Raw genomic sequence first — 17,631 nt, 5'->3', positions numbered from 1 at the left:
CTGTAGGAACAGTTCCTGAGTCTATAGAATCTCGGAAGATGACCACCAATGCATCCACTATTTCTAGGGCCACTTCCTTAAGTACTCTGGGATGTAGATTGTCAGGCCTTGGGGATTTATGGGCCTTCAATCCCATCAATTTCTCCAACACCATTTCCCTACTAATACTGATTTCTTTCAGATCCTCCCTCTCACTAAACCCTGTGGTCCCCAACATTTCTGGTATGTTATTTGTGTCCTCCTTTGTGAAGGCAGAACCAAAGTATGTATTTAGCTGGTCAGCCATTTCTTTGTTCCCCATTATAAATTCCCCTGTTTATGACTGTAAGGGATCTACATTTGTCTTCTCCAATCTTTTTCTCTTCACATACCTATAGAAACTTTTACAGTCAGTTTTTATGTTCCCCACAAGCTTACTCTCATACTCTGTTTTCCCCTTCTTAATCAATCCCTTGGTCCTCCTTTGCTGAATTCTAAAGTGCTCCCAATCCTCAGGTCTGTTGTTTTTTCTGGTCAATTCGTATGCCTCTTCCTTGCATCTAATACTATCTCTAACCTCCCTTGTAAGTCATGGTTTGGCCACCTTTCCTATTTTACCTTTGCGCGAGACAGGAATAAACAATTGTTGCAGTTCACCCATGCTCTCTTTGAATGTTTGCCATTGCCTATCCGCCGTCATCCCTTTAAGTAATGTTTTCCAATCCATCATAGACAACTCGCGTCTGATACCATCGTAGTTTCCTTTATTAAGATTCAGGACCCTAGTCTCCGAATCAACTATGTCACTTTCCATCTTGATGAAGAATTCTATCATATTATGGTTGCTCATCCCCAAGGGGCCTCGCACAACTAGATTGCCAATTATTCCTTTCTCATTACAAAATACCCAGTCTAGGATGGCCTGTTCTCTAGTTGGTTCCTCAACGTACTGGTCCAGAAAACCATCCTGTATACACTCCAGGAATTCCTTCTCTATGGTATTGATTTGATTTGCCCAATCTATATGCAGATTTAAGTCACCCATAATTACAAATGTTCCTTTATTGTATGCATCTCTAATTTCCTGTTTAATGCCATTCCCAACATCACTACAGTTTGGGGGCCCATATACAACCCCCACTAACGTTTTTTGCCCCTTAGTGTTTTTCAGCTCTACCCATACAGATTCCACATTGTCGGAACTAATATCTTTCCTCACTATTGCGTTAATTTCCTCTTTAACCAGCAATGCAACTCCACTGCCTTTTCCTTTTTGTCTGTCCTTCCTTAATACTGAATACCCCTGGATGTTCAGCTCCCATCCCTGGTCACCCTGCAGCCATGTCTCCATAATCCCGACTATATATATCATACCTGTTTATATCTATTTGCGCAGTTAATTCATCCACTTTATTGCGAATGCTCCTCGTGTTAAGGCACAAAGCCTTAAGGCTTGTCTTTTTAGCATTACTTGTCCGTTCGCATTATTTTTCGCTGAGGCCCTGTTTGATTCTTGCCCTTGATTTCTCTGCCTATCACTTTTCTTATTCCCCTTTCTGTCTTTTGTTCTTGTCCTTGATTCCCTCTCCTCTGACTCCTTGCATAGGTTCCCATCCCCCTGCCATTTTAGTTTAAACCCTCCCCAACCTACTCCACTGAGGGTTACTCTAGCAAATCTTCCCCCTAGGTCATCAGTCCCGGTCCTGCCCAGGCGTAACCCGTCCAATTTGTACTGGTCCCACTTCTCCCAGAACCGGCCCCAATGTCCCAGGAATCTGAAACCCTCCCCCACACACCATCTCTTCAGCCACGTATTCATACGATATATCCTGCGATTTCTACTCTGATTAGCATGTGGCACTGGTAGTAATCCTGAGATCACTACCTTTTGAGGTCCTACTTTTCAACTTCTTAACTCCCTATATTCTGCTTTAAGAACCTCATCCCTTTTTTTTACCTATGTCGTTTGTACCAATATGTACCACGACCGCTGGCTGTTCACCCTCTCCCTTCAGAATGTCCTGTAGCCGCTCTGAGACGGAAGTAAATACAGAAGTAAAGTTTGCTTTGTAATTGTGCATTGATGTGCAAGCACAGTAGGTGCTAGAATCTGAGGTTTTGTTGAGGTTTTATTCTCTCGTGCTTCAGCAGACAAATAACCAAGGATGTAGCGATAGGGGAGAGTTACAAGACTGAAAATGTGAAATTTAAAGGGACAGTAACAACTTGCATATGTGTTTAAGGTATAAAACATCTGAGACTATTCAAAGATGGGTGTAAACAAATGGATTTTTAACCAGGAAGAGAGGGGTATGAGGATTGACTGACAGTTTGGTTTAAAAGAAGGTTTGAAGAGGTTTTTAAAGATGAAGATACTTGAAGAAAGAGTTTCAGGAAATATTAGAGGTGACTGAAGACTCTGCCACCTTTACCAAATTTGGTATCCTGATGTCTGCATATGGAGGTTGAATGAGATTATTTAAGCACATGTTATAGGTATGAACGTGTATTAGAAGTACAAGCTCCACACACAATGGACCAAATCTTCTGAAATGACAATCTCCATTGGAATGTCACTCTGCTCCTATTTTGAGAAAAGATGGAGCTTCACATATCTGCCCCGGACTTCCAAACTGGATCTCTTCAGAAATGTGGAGCGTACCTGTTCTGAGTCTTTTGTAGTGCAGGATCTTTGGGGGAGGCCAAGCCCCACACCCTTTTATACAGCATTAGCTACCATATTTTGGTAGGTCTTCATTTACTAACACACTGAAAAGCTTTGGGACATTTAAATAGCTTTTCAGCATATCAGTGAATGAGTGTGTGAGGCAAGTGATGTGGATAGGGTGGCAAGGTGGGGAGGGGTAGTGCATGGGGAAGAGTCAGGGTGGGAGGTGGGGGTTGTCAGTTGTATAGTTACTTAGGAGTTGGACGATTTTTTTCTGTCTAATTGGGTAACCATCCAAGTAGATGAGCTGGAACCCTCCAACGTCTCCTATCTAACTCGGAGGGTCCTGGGGAGCAGGGAAATTGCCCATTGCAAATTGAAACATCCCAGGCAATTCCCACGGAGTCCTTGCGTTGGCACTTCCGAGGGACCCTGTGGTGCATCTTCCAGTGTATATCCAGCTCTGACCATCCAGAGACTGGAAGATCTGGGCCATTATTGTGACCCCGCTTGCCTCTCATTTCCTGTCTTCACGTGCCACTACTTGGGCTGTTCATTCTTTGGATATCTGAGTTTCAATACATTTGCCAGGTATTCTAGGCTTTGGACCCAGAATGAGGTCTTGGACTTAGCAGAATCTGAGAAAGAGCACAGATGAAGTTTGCTGTATGTGGGAAGTTTGGGCTGTTTTCACTCCTGCCTTATGGGACAATGATTATCTTTTTTGTTTTGTGGGAGTTGAACTTGTGATGGGTGACATTTTATCAGGTTAATTTTATATGAAAATTTAAATGTGTGCATTGTATTTTGAACACAATTTTATAAACAGAATTTTAAAGTTCGTACTTATGATTTTAATTCTGTTACTGCATTTAATGCCAGACAAGAGAACAGATGATTTTCCAGTAAATTAATTTTTTTGTATGGATAAAATAATATTTTGGGAATAGCAGGTTAGCGTCAATGGTATAGCATTACACTCCCAACCAGATGGTCACACATTTAAATCTTGAAGCATTTATTACTGTAGCAAGATGGTTCTTCGGTTGAACCCTCTATTAGCCTTTACAGTGACAGCAAAGAGACCAAGGAATTGCATCATACAGTGTATCACAGATTCAATCCCTGGTCTGTGGTAAATTACCTGATTTCAGTTGGGATTAGGTGCTACAACTCTTACTAACATTTCTGGATTGGCATGGTGAAAAATTAGTTAAGCTTTTACTCCTGAAGGCTATTGAAAAAACTGACTTCTGAAAGTCACGTGCAGACCTCATTGCATTAAACTCTCATTTAAACTCTGATGCTGTGATGGGCCAAATTTGATTATTTCCAGCTACTGGGGAGGGTCGGGGTGATAAGAGAAGGAAGCAAAGCTAACTGGTAAGTTAGAACTTCATCTGAGAAGAGTTTACATGTTATCAGTGTTTGTGGGAAAGTTGTAGAATATCCCTTGTTGAAGTAGAAGTGAAGTTTAGCAATGTGCAATGTAGTCCAGTTCAACTTGTCCATATGATCATTGTGTTAATGTTTTTTTTTTGTTAGGGTTCACGAAAGCAAACAGTAAGTGACATTAACCTGAGCGTGGATAAATACCAGCAGTGGCTTGCGAAGAACAAAAAAAAAGCCTTCTATGCAGCAGTGGCTGGAGACAACCTGCGTGATGGAGTAAAGTGCTTACTTCAGGTTGTTGCTCTAAATCTATATTATCAAATCCTTAAGGTATCAAAGTTAACCACTCAATGTACTGCCAGTCTAATTACATTTGATTTGGTAAAGTATTTATAGTGTTAAAATAGATTTGCATCAATTAGTAGGTACCAATATTTACATAAATGCGTTACAGATTGTAGAATTTAAGCTCTTTACTAACAGTATTCTTCCAAATGAGTGACTGTATTACATTGTTTTAAAGGGGGTTGATATTTCTTATCAGGAAAACTGACTTAATTGGTTAGTCAACTGTGACAGGTTGTTGGTATTAATGGAATGGAACTCTAAGTAGTTCTCAGCACTTTAATTTGGAATTAGGAACTACATCGAATTTACAGCACAGAAATAAGTCATTCTGCCCAATGGGTCTATTCAGCCTCCTGCCATCTCAGCTCCCTATCAACCTATCCTATTCTATTCCTTTATCCTTTGTACTTAACTAGCTTCTTAAATGTATCTGTGGTGTTCAGTTCAACCACTGCATGTGGTAGTGAGTTCCACGTTGTCACTGCTGAGTTATTGTTGTCAGTTTCATCATTAACATGTTTTATTGGGATTGTTTTTTGAATAGCGGTACCGTGCTTAGAATAATTGTTAGTTCTCTGGTCAAGGGGGTTAAGAGTAGAAAGTGAGGAAATGCAGATTGTTAACAGAAGAGACATAGTATGCTTACAGAAGCTGCTGCCAGACCATTGAGAGAAATTTGATGCTAAGAAAACTGAAGTGAAAGCAACATTGCATAGCAAAGCAATTTATCACCAGTGTGAAACTAGAACTTCTATCTCTCTGTCCTAATCAATCAATATTCTGGAATTACTTTTTCCTCCTCATTAATAAACGTGCGTACTTCTGCAAACTATTACACTAAGTATTTGGCAACAAAGACCTTGGCAAGTCAACAAAAATCTTGGTGTACAGAGTAGCTGTCATCACCACACTTTTTTCTATGTTGCAGTGAGACATGGAATGCGTATCAATGATGCATAAAAGCGCTAGAGAAATTTCATCAGCAATACCTCCATTGGATCCTCCAGATTCAAAGGGAGGACAGTTGAATAAATGCTAGTGTTGTTCTTGAAGCCAGCACCACAAGCATTTGGGCAAAATTCCTGCAAAATCAACTTTAACAGACTGGACATTTTGTCCAGATGCCTGAAAAGTGTCTCCCCCTCCCCAGGTCTTGTTTCCTCTACTCTCAAATAGCCAGCGTTCCAGGGGAGGACTAAGAAAAGGTCTCAAAGACTTGAAGTGTGGCAATATTGACATTAATGACTGGGAGGAACTTGCTACCATTCATTTAAGATGGCTTCAACTCCCATCAAGTTATGTCACACTTTGAGTCATGTCTTAATAATGACTTGGAAATATATTACCGTTCCTTCGCTGTCGCTGGGTCAAAATCCTGGAACTCCTTCCCTAACAGCACTGTGGGTGTACCTACACCATATCGACTACAGCGATTCAAGAAGACGGTTCACCTTCTCGAGGGCAACCACGGATGGGCAATAAATGCTGGGCAGCCAGCAAAGCTCACATCCTTTGAATGAATAAAAAGAAGAGGCAGAGGGGCAACATCGAAGGAAAGAAAAGGAAGCAAATGCTGCACTCTAGATCCTACTACTTCATGTTTGTTTGCAATATAATTTAACCTTCTCTTGGCTTTGATTATTGTTCTGCATTAGTTGGACATAGTGAGCATTGAGCCTACCAAGAATTCTAGTTGGTTTCAAGTTCACCTTGTAATTTCAGTGGATTTATGAAGTGCGTTCAATCATTTATTGTATGGAGCAAGAAATTTTGTTTTTTAAAAATCTGTTGAATATTGAAGATCACTTCAAAGAACTTATTTCCCCATCTGATTTTTAATTTTTTTTATTTTGAGTTGTCAGCAGCAATAAGGGATAACATACTAGCAAAACAGGAGTCAGTGAGAATCAGTGCAGGGGGAGTGCTTTCCGCTGGTTGGAGTCATACCTAGCACGAGAGAAGATGGTTGCGGTTGTTGGTCAGTCATCTCAGTTCCAGGACATCAGTGCAGGAGTTCCTCGGGATAGTGTCCTAGGCCTTAACCACCTTCAGTTGCTTCATCAATGACTTTTCATCATAAGGTCAGAAGTGGGGATGTTTGCTGATGATTGCACAATGTTCAGCACCATTCGTGACTCCTCGGATACTGAAGCGTTCCATGTCCAAATGCAGCAAGACCTGGACAATATCCAGGCTTGGGCTGACAAGTGCCAAATAACATTCGCCCACACAAGTGCCAGCCAATGACTATTTTCAACAAGAGAGAATCTAACCATCGCCCCTTGACATTCAGTGGCATTATCAGCGCTGAATCCCCCATTATCAACAACCTGGGGGTTACCATTGACCAGAAACTGAACTGGACCAGCCATATAAATACTGTGGCTACAAGAGCAGGTCAGAGGCTAGGGGCTGAATTTTTGTCGGTGAGAAGGGGGTGGGGCCTGCTCGCCAACGCGAGATGATGTTGGGGGGAATCCCCGACGTCATCCCGCCCCATTTAAATCTTCAGGAAGGTGGGGGCATAGCGCGATCAGCTGTCCACCTGCCAATGGCCAATTGAGGCCATTGACAGGATAATTAAAACAATTAAAGGCCCTGCCCGTCCAACCTTAAGGCTGGCGGGCAGGCCAGGAGCCCCGGCGGGCTTATGAAAAAACATGAAATCTCATCCACCGGCGGAATGAGGTTTCATGTCGGTTTTTAAAAAGTTTTTGTGCAATTTATTAATACATCCCATCTTGTGTGACATTGTCACATGAGGGGGACGTGTTAATGATTTTTTATTTTTCTATTTTTAAAGTTTGAAAACCTTTCAGTGATCTCCCTGAGGCAGCACGGCGGACGTGACGTTGGAGCGTGATGCTGTGTGGGCCTTAATTGGCCCGCCCACTTAAAATGGCAACGGGGCCCGTTTCGGCAGCAGCGATCGGCTGCCCGCCGGCCGCCAAGTTGGTGGGGCCCACCCGCCCATCAAGGGCAAAATTCAGCCCTAGGAATCCTGCAGTAAGGAACTCACCTCCTGACTCCCCAAAGCCAATCCACCATCTCAAGGCATAAGTCAAGAGTGTGACGGAATACTCCCCACTTGCCTGGATGAGTGCAGCTCCAAAAACACAAGCTCGACAGCACCCAAGGCAAAGCAGCCTTCTTGATTGGCACCCCATCCACAAACATTCACTTCCACCATCGACGCACATGATAGCAGTGTGTACCATCTACACAACGCACTGCAGAAACTCATCAAGTCTCCTTTAGACACCACCTTCCAAACCCACGACTGCTACCATCTAGAAGAACATGGGCAGCAGACACATGGAAACACCACCACCACCTGGAAGTTACCCTCCAAGCCACATACCATCCTGACTTGGAAATAAATTGCTGTTCTTCACTGTCACTGGGTCAAAATCCTGCAACAACCTCCCTAACAGCACTCTGGGTGTACCTACATCACATGAACTGAGACGGTTCAAGAAGGCGGCTCACCACCACCACTTCAAGGTCAATTAGGGATGGACAATGAATGCTGGCCTAGCCAGTGATGCCCACATCCCCATGAATGAGTTTAAAAAAGAATCCGCTTGTACTTCTGATAATCAAAGGACTCCATTTCTCACAGTGATTAGTTAATTGAGCCAAAGAACTAAAACAAGAGACTTTTAAGGATTCACCCAGCAGTGATTTTCAGAGGTAATGTTCCAACCTGCCTCTGGCCATGAGCTGTACAAGATTGGTTCTCCCCTATTGGAGATGGATTTGTAGAATCAGCTGTGCAGCACATTTTTGGTAGAAAGGAGAGTTTGAATAACCCTTTTCTAATAAAATTGGATGGTGGCTGAAGACCTGTGAGTAATTGTTTGTTTTACTCACAAAACACTGATCCCATTAACAGTTATCAGCTTTTGTTAAATGGAACCACGTGATTTCTATAGTTTGAAAATGGGTCCTCCTTGCTTTCATGGAGGTCAGACCTTCATGAAACTTTAAGTTCATTAACTACATAAACCTTTAGCTCCCTTAGATACATGATCCTTCTTCTCCATGTCTTCATGATTGTATGGTTATTGGTCAGTTCTCTCCATGCATTATTTAAAAAACATATTTTTACACAACAATCTGAATCTTCATCTATCATCCAGAGTTTGCACTCTGTACTGTTGCCTTGTTTCCCCAGGAATTTTGTACCCCACAATTTGTTTGCTTATAGTGCACAATGTATTCTAGTTAAGTGATTGTTTAGTTAAGTAGATGCATTTGATTTTGTTGCTAAGTCGTACTAAAGGTGTGCTAAAGGTAACGTACACAAACGCTTCCAGAAAGCACAGAGACTGACAGAATATGTATGTTCTTAATGGTACATTAAAAGGGTGAATAAGTGAACACCAATTTTGCACTGCACTAAGAAGAACTTCATCCTAAATGATTAGTTATGATAAAATATACTTGAGTAACAAGAGAAAACACACGTACCAATACAAAGAAATATTTAAACTCTTCTCACAGTATGAGATTGGCATTTATTACCAAAATGTTAACTTTATCTAACTTAATACAAAGATGTTGGTTTTCATGTCAAATGTAATAAAAATAAATCTCCTTTTGGACAAACTGAAGAAAATTATACTTTCTTGGTGAAACCAGTGAAGCTTTCACAACATTTACCATAAATGTTTGACTGGACACAATTCTATTTGTATCTCACTAGGCTTCTGGATTGGGTCGAATGAAACCAAATACACTCGTGATTGGATACAAAAGAGATTGGCGTACTACTAGTTCTCAAGATGTTGAAAATTACGTTGGCATTTTGCAGTAGGTAGTTCTTGCTATATTTGATTAAAATATGATTCTTTGAGGTAATGACTTTATTGAGCAATATCATCAAATGCTGCAATGTCTCCACATTTTTACCTGATCCAAGAAAATATCCTCTAAAAGCAAAGTATCTTGCGATCTGTTGAATTCAGTTATGGTTACAGTGGATAACCCTCCAATCAGCCCTCAAATTGTTGGTTAGAACAAAATGGGTGAGGTGTACTGTCTTGAAAATGCAATGGAATGGAATCCAGTCAAATTTCAGCTTGTGTTTGACCATCAGTTTAGAACCATGAATGTAAATGCCTTTCTCTCTGACAGCAGTCATTTCACATTTCATTTTAGGGTGGTTCACCATGGAACATGTAGAGCTATATATGTTGGCACCACTGACATCTTAGACTTTAGCTAGACTGGTCTTCTGGAAAAGAACTTCAGCTGTTACATGTTGCTCTTTCATCTTTTAGGGGAAAGGATGAAATTGTATTGTTTGCACAAGCTAACATTAGTCACCTGCTTTTAGGTAACTACACACTGCAGATTGATTAATACTACCAATGTCTCTACTGTTTTCTTGAAATAATCTAGATCAAGAAGTTCCAAATTGGCTGTCACCCTCACTGCCTTTGGTAGTGCAGGTCCTTCTGCAGCAAGTTATAGAGCTCTGATTTTTCTTCATAAATTTGAGCCTATATTCAGTTGGCTGAATACTTGTGGGTAGAAGCTTTCCTGTTACAATATTGCCTCATTTTTTTCACCATCTTGCGTTTCTCGCTTATTCTCCTCTTCCTAAGGGAACTCCATTTGTGGAAGTGTTGTGGAGCCTGACAGAATACTTACACACACACACACACACACACTCTCTCTCTCTCTCTCACTCACACACACACACACACACACACACACACACTTTCCACCCCCACTCCCCCTTCACCAGAGCAGTTCTTTTAATCACTTTCACAGTGAAGGGTTATTTCAGCAAAGTTGGAAATTCATTCTCCCATCTTGCTCATTGAAGGAAACTAAAACAGCTAATGACTACTCATTTAAACTCCAGGCACTGCCAGCTAAGCTTTAATTCCCTCCTTGTCTGAGTGCTGCTTAGGCTTGATGCCAATCATGACATGAACTGAAGAAATGATCTTAGCACTTCTGATGCATCATTAGCATACCATTTAACCAAGTCTGTTGATTTAACAGCCCCAGAAGCTGCCTAGAAAGATTGATCTGGTGTGTCTAGAAACATAGGGCAGGATTTTCATCTTGGAGACCGGAATGGGAGTTGGAAATTTTCCTGACGTTGTAATCGTGCCTCTACCCCAGCAGTGCCTGCTGGCAGGAGTTTGATCTGGTAGAGGCAAGGATAGCCCGGAGTCAGGCCTAGCGTTAGAGGTGGAGACAGAAACAGGCCAATGCCGGCCAAGTTAAAGGGCTCGCCAGGCAGCCCAGAAGTGCAGATCATCGGCCGTCTCTCGCCCAGTATCCACTTTATATACAAAACTGTCGAGCCATATATTTGGAAAAACTCCAGCACGGCTGTTTAAACAAACCCTGCAGTGCCAATTCTATTAGTGGTTTGGAAGATAGCCAAGCCATCAAAACTGATTTTCCCCTCAACAGCTGTGTAAACAAACTCTGCAGAGCAGAATCCATTAGGGACTTTGGAGATAGCCAAACAGAACTTTTAAAAGAATGAATGAAAGCTATGGAAAACATTTAACTAACTAGCTATTGATCTCTGGGCAATGCTTTGTGTTGTACAATGCAGAATAACATTTGATCCATGCTTTCAATGTTGTACAATGCTGAATAGCATTTGATCCAGTGGATGATCTATTCTAATGCATATTAAAAACTTTTCCACTTTTACAATGCTGTTCTTTTACTTGACAGCTCACCAGTTGTCAGAAGTAACAGCTTGGCAACCACATTTGGTCGCTTACCTTTTCCAATTACAGCACTGTCTTTACTTGCTTTAGTAAACATAAATTTAACTCAGGCTACAGCATTTTATTATGAGCTCTAAAGGGGGCAACACCATTTTACTCACCCTTTAAATTCTTCCAACCTCCAATCTATGGTTCATGTCCGCAAGCATAGGTGTGATTTTAAAAAAGCTTCCAAAATGTGGCCGCCTTGCTGAAAATTGCAGAGGTTCTGAAATGCCCACTTCCAGAATGGTGTCAACAACTTTTAAACAGCAGTTAGTGGGGTTCAAAAGCTGTCCCCTTTTTTTTATATTGCATTGCTGAATATCGCTGGAAATAGGGCCAGGACTTCTGGATCTGGCTCTGCCCACCATTTTTTCTCCTGCCTGACTGTGTGGTTCTGAATTGGGACTGCAATGCCCAGCCCATAGTGTTACAGCTCTTGTGTCCCATTTTTCCTGAATTATGCACTAGATTCAGGTGTTACAGGGCACTGATATGAGAAAATTAAGTCCCAAGGGGGTGAATATCTGATATGGGATACAAATCACTACATGTTTCATCTAACATGCATGGAACAATTACATTTTTCCTGTTACTAAAATCATCAAATCAGTTTGATCATTAAAACAAAGATACAATCGAATCTTTATCTAAATGAAGCAAGTTGTGCAGATTCTGCACATCACCCAGTGGACCCAGTTTTTTTTACATTTATTCATTAGGGATAAACACTCCCACTAGTTGAAGTTTATGCTTCTGTTTTTATTTGCTACATATCACCAACAAGTAGGTATTTTTAGCGTGTGATTTCCGACTGGTCCAAGGCAATCTTCATCTCTCGCTATCTTAATAAGAGATTGACAATTTTTAAAAATTCACTTTCCATAATGAATCCAGTCTATTATATTTTTCAATTGTACTACATCTAGCTAGAGAATTAATTTGATTTAGTACATCACAGCTGTGATATGCAGTAATAGGACAGCAAATTCTATAAAATGGTAAACCTAGATTTCAGAAAAAGATTCATCTTGATATAAATTTTCAGAGTAAATAATAAAAGTATGCGGGGCTGGTTAGCTTGGCTGGCTGGACGGTTAATGTGTAGTCTAGGATTATGCCAACAGAGTGGGGTTTGAGCCCCATTCTGGAGGAGGTAGACTTGGGGGCCTGCCTCTTCACTCTGCCCTGTAGTAAAATCATAGCACAAGCAATAGTTGGTGACTGTCAAATAATCGAAGATGCTACCTGAAGAAGAATAAAACTTTTTTTATTGACAGGGTCCAAATCATCTTTAGTCAATGGTGTGACAGTTGTGTTGAGTTAAATGAGAAATTTAAGTACTGTATTTGAAATGTTATAAAAAAAAATTCTCAGCATGGAGCTTTGGGCATCTGGAGTCCATATTAGAAAATCAGACACAAGTCAGAAATGGTTGATCTGAATACCTAGCATGTAAAGCTATAAGCATGGAGTATGATGTGTTTATAAATTCTAGCCTACAACTTAGTTTCAGAAAAAAGAAAGTTATGACAGCACAGTAAATGTGATTTTGCTGTTTTGAAGAATGGTATTTCTTTTGATTGCAGTGATGCCTTTGATTTTGAATATGGTTTGATGATTCTCCGGATTAGCCAAGGGCTTGATATCTCCTGCATACTTCAGATTCAAGGTAGGATAATGCAGCAGATATACAAACTGTCAAAACAAAGTAATAAACTACAAATGCTGGAAATCTGAAATATATATGGAAACTGCTTGGAAAAATTCAGTGGGTTGAACAGCATCTGTGGAGGGAATAGATAGGTTAATGTTTCAGCTGTAAACCTTCCCCAGAACTGACCACCAAGCTGTAGGACCAGATATTAAATAAAGTTTCCATCTTCCAAGAGATTCTAACAATGATTATAGAAATAGATATAGATATAGAAATAGAAATGAGTAAATAAATACTTTGTGCAATAGCGTGACTTTAATTGGGAGAGGTGCAAGATGGGCTGACGGTTTACAGTATCAGTCAAAATCTGACCCGCTCTTCCTTATTCAAATACTATATTGCAAAATGAGAGGTTATCATTAGTTATGCCTGTTATAAAACAGCCAAATGAGGATTAGAACTGGAGCCAATCTTTACAGACTGATGAGCATTTGTTTAGAGATCAACATTACAAACATGCACCTCCTATCCCACAGTTTCATTCTGTTCCTATTTATAGGAATTAACTGGGGAGAATTCCCACCACCTGCATGTAATTAATAAACAACTAACAGGCCTAGGCATCTCCTTGCAGAAAGAGACTGTGCTGGTAAATATACTAGTATCATCTGGTCACATAAATAAGAGGAAATGAGGCATCTGCTTACCTTGCTTTCTGAAAAGTTGTTGAATTTTTAAAAAAAACTGTTCAGTCCACACATTGGATGGGATTTAATGCCCCCGGGCAAGTTTGAGTGCTGGGGTGGGAGGTATGTAATTGGGAGGAGGGTCAGGTCCCACTGCCTTCCAATCAAGTCTGGGGTGGGAAGGCTTGCGGCAGCCTTCCCGCCCAGAGGCCAGTTGAAGCTGTTAGCATTCAACGAGCAGTTGGGACGAGAGACGCTTTATCTGGGGAGGCTGCCCAACCCAGTTGGGTTTGCCAGTGGCCTACTAGGAGGTAGGGAGAGAGGATGTGGGGCAGAGCCCTTTATTCATGGGCACTGTGTCCTTTCGGGGAACATGGCTTCAGGAAGGTGGGGGAACCGCCCTTCCGAACCACTTCTTCCTTTCCCCCACCCCCCAGCACCCCCAATTCTACACACACTCACTCCTCTTCAGGAATCCATTGTCGACTCCTGGTGAGGGGCCCATTGTAAAACCGGCTACAGCTACTTTGTCGGTGGTGCTGCTGGTACTGGAGAACTACCAGCTTCTGATTGGCCAGTAGCTCTTGGGTGGGATTTGCACCCTGTTCGGGGCTTAATCAGGCAAGAGGCTCTGCGCTGGCAAGGTAAATGCCTGATTGGAATGTAATAGAGTTGGGTCTCCTGGAGAAAAGTGAGGCTTTGACTGGTTCTCCAACAGGTGGGCAAGACCAGCATTGTCCATATAAAATCCAGCCATTGGTGCTGGCATTTACCATGTCTACTGTCTCCTGCTAATATCTCCACTCGATGCTTTTCAAAACCTTACAGCTTTGGAAGGGGAGTAAGACTTCTGTTCCCTGCTTCACTTCCTGCAGCAAAACCTCAATAGGGCTTTCCTCAAAGTGTGGGCCCCTGCTTCTTCCAACAGAGCTGCCAGATATAGCAGGAAATAAACTCTTGGAAATGCCAGTAACTGAAAAGGTAATACATTCTTCTGTGTTCAGCCTGCCAAGGTACACAGCAAAACCTCTGCCAAATACAGATGTCTAAAATGGAAAACAACCAAAATCAAATTTGTCCAACCATAATGACCACTAACCCCATCATTTGATGTGTTGTGGACCTTTGAAGTGTGCAACATGTGGAGTTTCTCCCCTAAAATCTAATCGACTCCCACTACATGTTAATAACTTGAAAATATGAATGAATTTGGGCCTGTTTGATTGGGACACATTTTAGGTGCAGTAGACATCACTTGTGTTTGAGTGGAGAAAAGAAATCTGTCCCTGCCAATATTTCAAAAGCTAAAATACAGAGGAAGTTTTTTTTTAAAAAAAACTAAGATTCTAGCTTTCATGACTGTACAGCACTCTATTGCGTGCAGTTTTGGGCACATTCATTATAATGTGTTGAACAAGATAGTGTAGCTTGACTTAGATAAGCACTGTAATAGACCTTCAAACCAGAGCTGTATTCATTGAGCCAAAGAAGGTTAGGGGAATCCAATAGATGTACTAAACATTTTTAGTTTGAGAGCATAATTAGTTGATGAAGTAATGACATGAGTGCATAAACTTTGAATGAAACATTAGAAGCATAAAGGGGCAGATTAGAGGATTTCTTTCATACAGAGGTGTGTTTGAGTATGAATCGCTTTAGAAAATAATAAATTTGAGTCAATCAGATATTTATAGTGACTTTGTTAAATATTTGGAAGAAAAATTATTAATGAATACAGGGAAGTAGGATAGACATCTCTTGAGATGAATCTAGCACCAACACAGTCGAAAAGGGAAACAATAGGCCTCTATTTTGCACCATTCCACTCCAAATTGGGCAAGGTACTGGGAAAAATCAGGCAGCAAGGCCTATTGCCTAATTTTTCTTTTGCTTTTCTATCCCAGGCCAAGTTAGGACCAGCGCTAGCTGCTGCTTTCCACCTATTGCATGGCCAACAGGGTTTGGGGCCCAGTCGTGCTCTCTTGCTCTCCACGCCACAGCTCCCAAGGATTACTCAGTGTAAAGTGGTATTGGGCCCCAGATAGTAGCGGTATTGGCCCCACATGTAAATTGAGGGAGGAAGTCAAGTAGATGCCTCATCTCCCTTTGATCCCTTACCTGCTGAAAGCCTGGGTCTTGGGTGAAGCTTTCAGTGGAAGACTTGGGCCCAATTTCATTGGGCTAGCCTCTGGTCTCCCAAATGCTTGAAGTGAGGTACGTTCCCTTGTTTAGATCACTAAAGTTTGGCATAGTGAGTTCCTGTAAATAATCAGAACAGGCAATTAATTCATCACAAGAATGGAATGATGGGGGGTTGGGGGGTTAACAAAACTTATGTAATTTAGTTTTTCTTACTTGTAGTACAGACTCTCTATGCCCCAATACAAAATAAGCTTGACAGCCAAAGAAATTGTTAGATAGCAAATGCAACCAGACACTGGCTCCAACAGGGTTCTTACATGGCTTCTAACATTGCCAATTCTTCACTATTCCAGACTTCCCTGCGAGTCATAAATACAACCTTGTGAGCTATAAGTATGTTGGCAAATATTTTACTCAACATATAGATTACAAAAAAAATGTGCAGCGTATAAACTGGTAAGCTCCACTGTATTGATTGTCCATTATGGTGAATGTGGGATGTGGAGTTGGACTTGGGAATCTCCAAGTGACAAAGCTGCAGGTCATTATTGAGAAATGTCTGTATGGAGGCTAGCTGCCATCCCATGTGGAAGGGGTGGGGGAGGTCAAAGCACTGAAGTTGCTCAAAACTGCTCTTGTGCAGCTCCTGGCAAAGACAAAGCCGCTTACGTGACCGAATTAGTTTACTGGATCATTAATAAAACCTCTAGTAATAACTTCTGTCTGCCATATAAAAACCTTTCTGTGCTGGAGAAGAATTAAATTTCCAGAAGCCTTGTTAAACTTTACTTTCATTTCTTGTTGCTTGAATGTGTGTCAGTAGACAAAAATGAATGCAAAGGTTTAAATGTCCTGGAAGTTTTGGTGCTTTGGCTAAAAAGCTTCTAAACTTAAATGTTTGCTCATTGGTTGAGAGTGCAAATGGTGCAAATTAGTCATTTTCGTTTATTTCATAGAATTGCAGAGGAAGGAGCAAGAAAAATTAGCATTGGAAGCTGCTAAGAGAGACGAACAAGAGGATGGAAAACAAGGAATCCGTTCACTGAAATTCCTGAACAAAGCTGTCAAATATAGTACTAATACACTAGATGTGAATACACAGAAAGGTAAAACATATTTTCCTACACCTAAAAGTAACAAATACATGTTAACAACTAGGCCATCAATTTCACAGGGGGTCACCCAATCTCCCACCATAACTTCAGCAGGAGACCATTGGAATCCCCAGGGAAATGGCTGAAAACATCATTTGAGTCCTGGAGTTACGATGAGATGTAAATTTCAGAAGTCTGTTTTTAAAATCTAGTGATAAACTAGTTAACCTTTTGTGCTAGTGCACATTTTGAATTAAAACCAAGCATAGTTGCTAGATAAGGTTAAAGGGTGGGATATAATTCAACTAGAGTGTGCAGATGCAATTCTTGCCACTGACTTTGAACTAAAAGTGTCCACTTGCTTACAGGGATGTGGAGGCAGAATTTCAACTCGAAGATTCCACATTTGGTCCCAGTGTAGCTCTGCAATGACTCTTATTTGGGTGTAAAGGACTGATTGTGGTGCACTGAATAGCAGCCACGCCACAGAATCTGTCAAAACTAAGCTGCTGCAGTACCTATCATAACAAAATCACATTGAGCCATTGGAACAAAAGATTAGGTCAGATAAATTTGAAATGAATCATGTCAAGTCATATTTATAAATTTTATTTGTCTGACTTTTCACAATCATATTTAAAAAGCCACTTCAACTAAATCACTTTAAAAGTTAGACCTCCTCCAGAGGTCCACAGTGTCTCAAATGCCAATCTTCAGCCAATTTGATTCACTCCACATAATATCAAGAAAAGGCTGAAGGCACTGGACACTGCAAAGGTTATGGGTCCTGACAATATCCCAGCAATAATACTAAAGACATGTGCCCCAGAACTTGCCACGTCCCTAGCCAAGCTGTTCCTGTACAGCTAAAACACTGGCATTTACCCAGCAATGTGGAAAATTGCCTAGGTACGTC

At 41.1% G+C, this 17,631-nt stretch overlaps 1 protein-coding gene and 1 long non-coding RNA gene across 3 annotated transcripts in view; one reads left to right on the top strand and one right to left on the bottom strand.

Annotated features, from left to right (window-relative positions):
- LOC144670113 (uncharacterized) overlaps window positions 1–15,964 on the bottom strand; it is a 31,156-nt gene extending 15,192 nt beyond the window's left edge. The window contains exons 1-2 of one of the 2 annotated variants that reach the window (XR_013573823.1): window positions 15,835–15,964; window positions 15,598–15,738 (exon numbers count right to left, since the gene is read on the bottom strand). This is a non-coding gene — a long non-coding RNA (uncharacterized LOC144670113). Of the gene's footprint in view, window positions 1–15,597; window positions 15,745–15,834 lie in introns of those variants that run through there. The other variant, XR_013573822.1, reaches the window with a different exon arrangement.
- The window catches only part of slc12a1 (solute carrier family 12 member 1), a 109,453-nt gene that overhangs the window by 70,140 nt on the left and 21,682 nt on the right, over window positions 1–17,631 (top strand). The window contains exons 15-18 of the mRNA XM_078532545.1: window positions 4,193–4,333; window positions 9,096–9,202; window positions 12,726–12,808; window positions 16,578–16,727. Coding sequence (XP_078388671.1) covers window positions 4,193–4,333; window positions 9,096–9,202; window positions 12,726–12,808; window positions 16,578–16,727 — 481 coding nt within the window. The remainder of the gene's footprint in view (window positions 1–4,192; window positions 4,334–9,095; window positions 9,203–12,725; window positions 12,809–16,577; window positions 16,728–17,631) is intronic.

The sequence above is a fragment of the Cetorhinus maximus genome, chromosome 30, assembly GCF_964194155.1.
Source record: "Cetorhinus maximus chromosome 30, sCetMax3.hap1.1, whole genome shotgun sequence".
NCBI classification, from domain to species: Eukaryota; Metazoa; Chordata; class Chondrichthyes; order Lamniformes; family Cetorhinidae; genus Cetorhinus; species Cetorhinus maximus.
This window is presented reverse-complemented; position numbering and strand designations above follow the sequence as displayed.